We start from the raw sequence: 11,630 nt of genomic DNA on the forward strand, positions 1-11,630 counted from the left end.
TACGCCATTAAAAGGCCCCTTTTTGTTCTCACTTAATGCGTCTATTGGGTATCTGAGAAGCAATCTTTGTCTGCAAGTTAGCCTGTACATCCTATACTCAAATGATAGACGGGTATTGATTACATTACATAAAATGATACTTTTCACCTGTACCCTTTCAAGTTTGTCTGTCGCCCGAAAGTATCACAGTTCTGAACGGTCTTAACAGGATATCGCATTCTTCAATTAGCCTGAGAAAAGCTATTTTTGATTTTGTACACGTTTGGGCGAAACGACAGTTAAAAATCGATTGCGAGCTAAATTCGCCTGACAAAGAAATTTTACTTTTAAATCGCAATCGTTGCTCAGCTTTCCCGTGTGAATAACAAGAACATGGAAATTAAGGATATGATAATTTCCATTCAGACACATGTCTCAACTGAACTTTTACTACAGATCGAAACCAATTTCAAATTATCAGATTAATTTGCTTTTTCGACCGGATTTTCTCTTTCGGTTTTTGGAATTGAATTTTATGCAAACAAAATGGTTTCTGGTTCGGAACTGGGTGATGATCTTTAACAGTTATAAATTCTTATTAACCTCTAAACTTATTCCAGAAATCTACCAGGTTCAAGACTAGACAGCATGAGCTTAACGGAAAATACCATTTTCCTAGACATAAAATTTATAGTGACTATATTTAATTTCGCATTATCAATCACAATAACGACAATCTTATTAGGGACAGAATATTTCGCATCCTGTCAGAATTTCTCGGCCATGAACAACAAACTATCTGCCCCAAACCCCTGACACCAACAAAAATGCTTTTTCTTTTTGGAATAAACGGAATTTGATTTACAGTTTCAAAATATCAACTTATGATCAATAAAGATTAAAAACGAATAATAAAAATAATAACGATCGGAAATAATAAAAAAAAAACATTTAAATGTCGCATAAGTTGAAAAGAAAAATTAGCATAATAATTAAAATAAGCAAAACGAGAATTCTAGCGTTAAAACTATAATATTAAATCAATAAATTTATCAAATAACTAATAATATTTTCAAATACTTCAATTTCACACCATTTTTCTGTGAGTGATTTTGGACTAGCAAGAGTCAGAATAAATCATTTATGATGAAGCTTGATTCATAGATGCATTCTACTCGAAGTTCGAAACTTCAATCAATTACCCTGACTGTCCAACTGAGTGATAAATTCGTCGGCAGAACAGAAAAATTGATTTTGTAATTTACCACCTGTTGGGGCGAGAACATATAAATGAAACACACGTATGGCCAATACATGAAAGTTTTTTGGTTATGATACATTTATCCATGGTTCATACTCGAGAAAAATCTGCCATCAATCTGTCGGGACGAAGGGCAGCGAATCAAATCTGATCAACTTTGCATGAACAACAAAATCGTTTAAAACGAAACAACATATACGTCCCAAACTTGGACAAGGATGGTTTGTGAAACATTTCACCTTGCATAATTATAAGTTTAAACAAATAACAGAAGGCAACTGTCGACTAGCGACTTTTATATATAATTATGGAACAATGCCGTATGGGAGATGCCCCACTGGGACCTTCAAATCATTATTATGTATAAGTTACAATTCAAACGAGCTGGTAACGGGGTTTTGAAACATATAGGTAAAACAATTTCTGTTAGTATAAGTAATAAGAATACAATAACAATGAACCTCGCTTCTCGATAAGTATATAAATACTTCTGACGTGAGAAATTTCATGATGGAATTTAGAAATTTGAATATTTTTTGTTATTTACAAAAATTAAAAAATCAAAATAATGTATTTGAAATATCAATTGACTGTAACAAGTTCATATTCAAATTGTCTTCAGTTGGAGAAGTTGAAAAATCAAGTTGGTAAAAAGTATTGATTAATGAATTCATTTTAGCATGAATATGAAATATTTGTTTAGTTTGGGTTAACGTAATACGAGAATATTAAACATATTATGTTACCGCCCCCTCAGCTCTATTGTAAATTGGTTATGGTGAAAAAGTAAATTGTCTAATAGGTAGTTGATATAGTCATGTATGTCTCTGCCCGGAGTCCCATTTCCCACTACAGATTCTACTCCTCTTTGTACACGAGCTCTGCTCGTTCTTTAGTCGGGCTTTTACGCAACGTTTGGCGACTTTGTCGCAATTGCGTTATCTTCACAGATGCTTCAATTTCGTCGAACGAATAACATACTGTTCATATTGCTTCATGATGTTCATACTGCTTCGTATGTCCTCACGGATTCGTAACCGTTTGAAGTCGGTGTTTGTCTTTCATATCGAGGTGGTTGGTGATGCCTTGCGTGGTGGTGGTGATTTGACGGCGCTGCTTGTTCGTCGTGACTTCGCAAAGAGCCGTTTGTCGTATTTGTTCTCGTATGAGTTGTTGATATGGTGTCGTCATGACAGTCGCTACAATAACTTTCACACGTTTCCGGCGAAGGTATATGTAACAAATTGTGGTTCGAGCTCGCGTTTACCATCAAAGTCACGTCAAACTCTTTTCCCGCATCTTGTGTTGATGACAGGTAGCCTTCGCGGAAGTTTGATATATTCACGCCTCCAACAATCGCTGAGTCGTACATCCTATCGTTTCGCGAATCGGAACGAGGCATAGCGTAAATTTGCCGGAACGGATCATAGGTCATTTGTGCTGTTTCTCTGCGACCATGTTTCCATTTGTACTTTTTTGCGTTTAATCTCTGACAATATATCACCAATACAATGGCTGCTGTAATCAAAATGGCGAGAATTGCTATCAAAACAGCAAGCCAAATTGGAATGAAAACCTCGTTCTCTTGAATAGGGGATGCGGTGGTTGATTTCTCTTCCGTGGTTTTGACGAAATCACAATCGCTTATCGTCAATTCTGAAATGTCTTTGTATGACCCAAGAAGGCATATTATGTAGAGGCGCCCAGGTTTTCTGTTTGTGATATCGACTCTAGCTATTCCTCTGTCAATGTCCTTGTAATCTGTTGGGAATAGATCGTAAGATTTGACAATGGACGATACGTAAGTGTATTCCTGCCGTTCGGCGATGTCAATAATTTCCTGCTGTGAACAATTTTCACATTTCGGTTCTCCACAAAACGCGTTGTATTCGACATAGTCGGGATTACTGGTGTCTGATATCAACCACGAGAGCGTGAAAGCTTTCGGAGAGATTGATATATTGTATTTCGGCACTTGCTTTGATGAGCATGTCAAACTCTCATGGTCTAAACTCCGCAATGTGACCCCTTGGAAGGCGTTTGGTGTGAAGCATATTGTGTTGCTATCCATTGTCATGAGAGCTGGGGTCTCCGTTAGCCAAGTTTTAAGATACTTGAGGTGGCAATCACACTGCCATGGATTGTCGTGCAAAATTACAGTTTTCAGAGAAATTAAGCTTGAAAACGAACCCGGTTCGACGCTCTGTAGTCGGTTGAATGATAAGTCTAGATGTTCCAAAAATGTTAAACTAGCTAACGACATGGATCTTTCTTGACCGAGTGGTGGAGCATTAATTGACTTCACAAGGTTGTGCGAAGCAAACAACTGGGTCAAATTTCCTGGCAACCCCGCTGGTAAGAAAGTTAAACGGTTGTGGCTCAAGTCAAGATATTGCAACTCAATGAGAGAACTCAGAGCGTCATTTTCAAATGATGTTGAATTAAGCAAATTATTATTCAAATCCAAGCTCATAACGCGGCCGAGATGTTGAACTGCATTTTTCGGCACAGTGTTAATTAGGTTATGTCCAAAATGTGCATAGCGAATTCCAGCCGGAAGTCCCTGCGGAACGGATGTTAGCCTGTTCCATTTTAAGCTTATCGTATGCAAATTACTTGCTCCAGTAAAAGCGGACGGAGATAAGCCTTGGTTTGTTATTGAATTATTATCCAAATACAGAATTTTCAACATGTTTAAACCTTCTAATGATTGACTTCCAATGTACTTGATATCGTTGTCTTTCATTGATATCCATGTCAACGACCTTGGTAGATTTCTGGGGAATGACGTCAAGCTGTTGTTTGACAATTCCAACTTTTCTAGCGACGACAGAGAACTCAAAATATTATCCAAATCTGGATCGTTTAATAACTGATTATTTTGCAGTAAAAGTCTCTTTGTGTCTAACGGTATTCCGAGGGGAAGTTTTGATAATTTCTTATTCATACAATAGACTGTTTTTCTTGATGAATCGCACCGGCATCTCGGCGGGCACACAGTTGAACTGGAAACGGCATTATCCAAGAAACAGGTTACTAAAACAACGACGACAAAAGCCACAGACACTTGTAACGTAGTGGCCATTATAATACTTTATTATTTTATGTTATGTTAGCTATCGCCTGTTAATTACAAAATAAACAATTCCATTATGGTGACTGCCTAATACGGCTTACAAAAATCGCGGAAATCCAGACACCAAATCCAATTACGCTCGCTAGGAGTAATGTTCGGACCGCCTTCCTCCATTAGCACTACCATGTCAGAACCGTCTGACTGCCTCTCAGGTTACATTAGCGAGTTGTGGTTTGTTCGGTAAAAACAAACATTAACTATTCCACCCCTGTGTTCATTAAAGTATGTATAGATTTCTATCTACTAAGATTCCCATAGGTGCTTTTTAAAAATCAATGTCATAATAAGCAAATAGAATCAGGTGCAATTTTGATCGATGTGAAATAACTGATGAAAGTCTGAATTCTATCTACAGATCTTTTGACACGAGAGATTACGGATGGGTCATTTGTGGCCCCTGTAAACCACATAGCTGTCATACAGCATGGAATGACTAAATATGAATTCCAACCAAAAATGTACATACATGAGGGTGCCGTAAAAATCCCTACTATACAAAGTTACAACCAACTCTTATGCCGACCTTATATTGCAAGCTACCTAATCTAAAATATTGTACTAAAATATCAATATGGATCGATTTATCAATAAGGTCTTATAAGGCCGGTCATAATCCGATTTATGTATAAGAACAATATGACATCCTCAAGGACCAAGGTTGTTGGAATTTTTAAATGGAATTAATTATAATTTATTTGGATCTCCGCGTATAGAAATTAAAAAATACATGCTTTTCTTTGTAAAAGAAAACCGTGATAAATGAAAAATACGTCATCGAATATCTCATAAGCAACAAAAAACGCGAAGATACTAATCAGTATGTGGGTGGCAATCCGACTAAAATGTGGGGTCTGACTGAATCTAGGTTTCCGAATGGGTCATTATTCTCGGAGAATTCTTTATGCGCCAAATGTAAATTTTGTCACAAATTTATCCAACCCAATCGTCTATTTTGATGTTTAGTGAGCATCCCATTCGACTTTTATCTTAGATTCTTTTATATTCAAGTAACGGACAGCTTGAACCGCATAAAAATTGATGTAATATGATATATTATACCAAGTATGCTATATCGCTCTTTTTTCTACAGTACAATATTCTAAATCGCGCTTTACAGAATAAACTTCCAAATAACTTTTGCCAAGACTATTTTAGGAGAATACATGGTAAATTTAATTGTAAGCTAACAACTACGTTATCTATCATAGGCGAGAATATACTGACATTTTTGCACGTGAGAAAACTGAGTACAAATTTTGCCTATGTTGTATTCAATTTCTCCCCTTCACCGCGAAGTATAATTTTACCGCAGCGAAATATTGATATCTAGTACCGAACATTGGCATTGTAACAGCGCTAAAATATCATATAACATGTTGGATGACCTGGCGGTCAGCGTAATCCAACACTTTTATTTACGCATCTATTGTATATCTGCATGCTAATTTAAGAATGCGAGTAACCTACACTGCTCTCACAATCTGATTTTTACGATAGCTCATCATAGCTTATACAACCTACAAAATTATAGTTTGTCAACATGATATTAAGTCATTGAGATCCAATCATATCCAGTCTGATACTTAGTTCGTCAAGTATGGAATGTGGATGGAGCGTTGCTCAAAACTGTGGTCCATTCATAACCTACAATTAAAGATCTCATAGGCTAACCACTGATGTTTAGAAAGACACGAATATGTTTGTACACACGACTATTAAAATCGTCGTGAACATTCGATCCCAATATTTCTTACCGTAATAAGTATTTACAAGTTGTAAACCGCTTTCATAACGTAAGACATTCTAAACTTATGACTGCACTACTCTGGGAATTATTGCTGACCAAATGACCACTCTGTTCAAAGTACATAATTACTGAATACTAAGTTAAGCTGTGCTGACAAGCATATATACTATAACTACGACAAAGCGCGGCGAGAAACAATCGGGTTTCCTCAATCCCCTATGATGATTAAAGCTCTAGCGGACTTCTTTATTTGTCTTTCCCGTCGCTCGTCGTCAACTTTTTTCTCTCGCTCGTTCCTTCGAAAGTTTGTTAAAGGGATGCGTTACTTTCATTTTAATACGCACCAGCAACGCATGGCGCTATAATACAAACAACACACGGTTGTTTATCTCCGTAATTTTATGTCTGTCTTTGGTTTATTAAATTCAGGCTCACGACAAATTATGTTACCAGTTAACTCGCCGCTTTCATTTTGAAAAGACAATGGACAGCATCCTCCTCGGTTGCAAAGTACTGATATGACTATTTATCGAGGTAAATCGCTAATTATATTTACTATTATTGGTCGGCAATATAAATAAATCTCCCTATTTAATTCATTTTGATGCTCTCTCTACTAATCACCATTGCAATTACAAAAACCGAAGCATTCACCATATGTCAAGACGCAAATCTAGTGACATCGAACTACCCTTCTATTCTAACGGTAGATTAATTTCTGATTATCCCTTTCACGCGCTTACTTAGTTTTATTCAGCACTATTTCTACATCTGTCGTCCCCGCCCTACAATCATGCCCCAAGTATTAATTAACGCATCCGCGAAAGTGAAAAGTTGCATTTGGCTTTCATATTCGCCTTTCGGAACTTATTAGCGCAGGCGTAATACGCGCGAAGATGAAAGACTGTTTTGCTTCAGTAACTAACCATCGCCTTTGCCGCGATTTATAAAATTTAGAGATAATGACGGCCTTCGAATACGAAAAGATTCCTCGTCAAAGCGCATGACGTATCGGGGATAAAGTAAATAATATAGAACGGATCCTTTCGCTAAGGATTACATTGTCCATTAATTAAGACGATTTTCCCACACAGTTTTTTGGTAACATTGCACGATAATCATATTCCATGAAACACGGATGACAATACAACAGTATTTTATTGCACCAATCAACATTTTTTGCTTTGAGATTTAATAATAAGCCTTTCAGGTCCTGCTTTATGTCGTCCGCCCTCTTTTCTGACCACAAAATATTGAATATCTATAGATGGCAAAGCTTCCGTATTCGTTTACTATTAACTGTTTGGCGAGATAAGCTTAATCCCCCATATCGCGAACAGGCAGGGCTATCACATGCCCATAATCCCTTGATGGAAACGGTTAACGTTGAAATAAAATAAACTGTCAGCCATGAAAGAATATTTTCAGCACATTATGAAAACTCAATAGATGCCAGACTCTGTTGACATTGCCATCGTATTGGATCATAGACTGGGTAGAGCTTGAGTCATCGACGTATTTTCATCGGGGCGTGTCATCGCTTACACAAATTCAGTCTAACATGGGTACACTTGTCCGACACTCTAACTAAATATGAAATCAGACCCATTGAGAAACGGATTATCATGAACTCAAGGAATAGCATCTCGAAAACAAATAAATTAAAAAATTCAACAAGTATCGTATTGTGACGCGTGGACTCAACTTTTTTTTGGTAAAATATGTTATTCCAAATAGGGGTTTATCATTCAAACGTATTTCCATACTTTAATTTAACGCTAACAAATAAAATAATTTATTCCATTTCTTCAATCTATTATAAGTTTAAAACAATATATATTTATAATACATAGCTGAACTATTTCTATCTTTTTTATTAAAAGAATAATATTACTAAACATTACATTCAATATATCTAATTCCTCAATTTACCTAATCGTTCGCTGGTATCAACATGTCACGTCCTTTCGCTCACAAGCCTTCTAACTTGCGTAGTTTATCTATTCATAAATTTTAATACAAAACTTCATACCCCATAAAGATAAATCACGTACCGCAAGGCATCACCCAGGCAATGATTCTTTGTACTTAATGGTTATGATTTCTTTGTTGCGCACCGAAACCCGTCATCATTTTTCAATTTCGACTCAATCCGCCAAAAATGTCACGCTAATAGCAGACTATGCTTCACCGCGCCCTGGCCTCGGCAACTATTCTACTATTATGTGTACAGACTCGACGATACATCTTCCCATATGCATACAAAATTGCCCCAGTGAAATTTCCAACTCCCTTTCGCCTGTCTGCCATTGTCGGTCATTCATGAATCAAAAACGATTTTTTAAATTTCCTGTTGTTTAAATTTGGCCAGTGTTCAGTTGGGGAAAAACTCACGGGCTAAGTTACCATATTACATGCGGGTTCATTTTCGGGAAATACGATCCGTGACGATTTAATTTCATCTCTTTTGGTCTAATTTATGCCTTCCTTTGGAGAAATATTTTAAAAAAAGTTTTTCCGCTTTTCTATATATTACGATACAAAATTCAGAACCATGGTGTAATATATTTTTCAAAAATACCTTCATAAGGGGCACTGCGGGTGTACTAAAAGGCAACTAAACAAACACTTCAAGGCAATATCAGTAGGCTAACTATGACATGAAATCTCCGATACTTCATACGGGAAGAGAGCGCAGACGCGCTCGAAACAATATAATCGATGTGATGCGCATAATGAACCGGAACTAAAGGCGCGAAATTTATATTTTATTAAATTTAAAAATTTTACATCCTACTTAAATAAACAAAGATGTACGGTAACATACTAAACTAAATAAATTTTAAATTAAAAGGATAAAAGCAAGCGTATCACCTTGTTAACGATACAAGTTATAAATGTAGTTAGATAACACAAATGTTACTAAAACCGTTTCCGCACCGCAGCTGTTTCCCGTTTAAACCTTCACATTTTTATGTTTAGCCATCAAAAATGAAAGACATTTTAACATGGCTGACCAAACATAAGATGGATAAAAATTGCGACTGCATGATTCTTTATTTTTGCAAGCAATTTTGTTCATTTATCCTGGCTTACGATATCGCTCGCTGTATTTTTACTTGCGACGATAGGTCTGATCTCAAACAGTCGCATCTGGTCACCGCGTTAAAATAATAAACACGCTTCCACATCAAAATTCAAAATCCAAATTTCCCAATTTAATATAGCGTTATTTATTTGTTCACAGATGCTTCATGGAATGCGTAAGACTATAATAATACTCATAATGATTTTCATGGAATGTTTCCACCGATATTAAAAGTTAAAATCGCGGTTTACGCTGAATGTTTCCTGCCGATGGGTTTATAGCGGTCAAGTACTTTTGAAATTCCTTCCGACTATTATTTGAAAAATAAGAAACGAATGAAGATAATATAATAGCGCAAACACGAGTTTATATCAAAATTCATATTTTTTTTTAGCATGTGACAGACCGTGGACAAGTAGCCAAGGATATATGTGGCTAAAAAAAAGTATGTCAGGTTAGAATATCATAACCAATCAATCAGTTGAATGAATCCAATTCGTTCAAACTTTTGGTTTTATTGAATTAATTAATCTCATCCATTGGTGTAATAAATTATGCAAGCCATGACGAATCGAAAATATTTCTATTTTCTCAAAAGTAGTAAGTGGATGCTTGTTTGGAGCCTAATATGGTAACGAAATGTGAAAATGTATTTTCCGGAAGAACAAGATGAAACCACCCCGCTATCAATAGAACATAACATAGTTCACACGCGAATAACGATGCTTTCTTTCAAAATTCAGAGGCTCAAAAATCGATATTAAACGGACATAGTAATCGTATAATGCTCAGTCAATGCGCGAACGCTACGGATATTTTACTTCATAAGTTATAACATGACTAAATCCTTTATTACTACTGCGTAACAAGTGAACCTGGCCTTCTGCGAATCTAGCAATCATCTTTAATTACTATGCAGATAGAAATTTACATGTCCGCTTTGAAGATCGCCTTTACTTTTATTACATTGCTTGTTGGTTGTATTTTGCTTTATAATCTTCCAATTCGACGTCACTAAGTTTGTACTCGTGATTTTCAAAATGGAAGCCGGTAATTAAAATTTTTATAACATCGCCTTGAGGTGATGGTTTAAACTCGTAAAGTACGGGGTTACTTCAGAAGGTTTCTTTGCAGTCAGAAATACGCTAGAACAAGTTTGAAGTAACTTTGATCAAGCTGCAAACTTACCTGAAGCTTAATTTTCGAAGTGGGTGGCGGATGAACAGACCAAGTGTACGTTTGAATAAATTCTCGCTTTGCCGCGTAAAAGTTGGTATTTACAAGCATTATTCATGGATGAGCAACACCTTGCTTGATCGTTCCATCCAAGCATTATCTTCGGCCTATTATATGAACAAATATTCCTTTATGGGGTAGCGATGGCAATCAAAACACGTTCTTGGCACGCAGCCTCCGATGTATTTTTATTTACATCGAGTTGTTATTGAATGCATTCAGTGTTGACATCGCAATACCGAAACCGAAGGTGGAGACCTTCTTTCCTGGAATATTTCAATGCGCATTCCTGTTAGCTCGGGTTTGAATTGCATAAAAATTTATGAGAAAGCGGTGTGCCATGTCTGAAATATGGTAACTGAGTTCTAAAGTTTAAATTGTCTTTGTGTTTGTTTGAGATCCCACGAGGAAGATTGTATTATACTAAGAATGTTTCTTCGATTCGGGTGAATTCGCTTCAATTGGACGAGGACGAGATTGATAAAAATCCGACAAGTCATGGGAAGGCAGAATTTAAACTGAAAGCGGGTTTTCAATAGACCATCTCACCGACGAACAAATTACTCATACCCATTTACCCCTTGCGCACCCCACTTTGTTACAGCGGGAGATAAAACGGGTGGCTGTAGAAGAGAATAACATCTACCATTGGATGTCCAAGGGTAACCCATTTCCGCGAGGATACGCCATGAGTTTTGCATGCTACGCGAAAATCCGCCTCTGTCCTCCAACCGCGACGATACACATTAAGCTCACTTGGAATCTGGCAGAAAATCTTTTTGTGTTTTGAACCACAGTGCTTAGTTAGTGCTTGTCAAAAAAATTTGAAATTTTTAAATAAAAACATTAAAACCGTCATGGTGTTGGCAACGTACGCATTGGAGAACGGCGCTGAGTCCATTCTAAAACAATGACGTCACAGCTGTCTAAATATTACGTTTGACTAATAATCCAAAGAACATTTTAGGCAAATATTTTCGCTATGATCACCCTCAAACAAACTGACCATATGGATACAAATTAATTAAAATGTCTTGAATATCTTTTGTTCGGCTAAGCATGGGTCATAAATCAGTCTCGTCTTACAAAGCACGCATTACCTACAACCCAAGCTCGACCAAACGTGTACACTGATAGACAGAATATACGGAACTTTCCGACTTGACTTCCGAAAACGTCATAT

At 36.6% G+C, this 11,630-nt stretch overlaps 1 protein-coding gene across 1 annotated transcript; it reads right to left on the reverse strand.

Annotated features, from left to right (window-relative positions):
- Window positions 1–803: 803 nt before the first annotated feature.
- Window positions 804–6,338, reverse strand: LOC120347085 (leucine-rich repeat transmembrane protein FLRT3-like). Its single transcript, XM_039416920.2, has one exon. It carries the CDS (start codon window positions 4,323–4,325, stop codon window positions 2,244–2,246), a length of 2,082 nt encoding a protein of 693 aa, XP_039272854.2. The 5' UTR covers window positions 4,326–6,338; the 3' UTR covers window positions 804–2,243.
- Window positions 6,339–11,630: the final 5,292 nt, after the last annotated feature.

Source organism: Styela clava, chromosome 11 (assembly GCF_964204865.1).
Source record: "Styela clava chromosome 11, kaStyClav1.hap1.2, whole genome shotgun sequence".
NCBI classification, from domain to species: Eukaryota; Metazoa; Chordata; class Ascidiacea; order Stolidobranchia; family Styelidae; genus Styela; species Styela clava.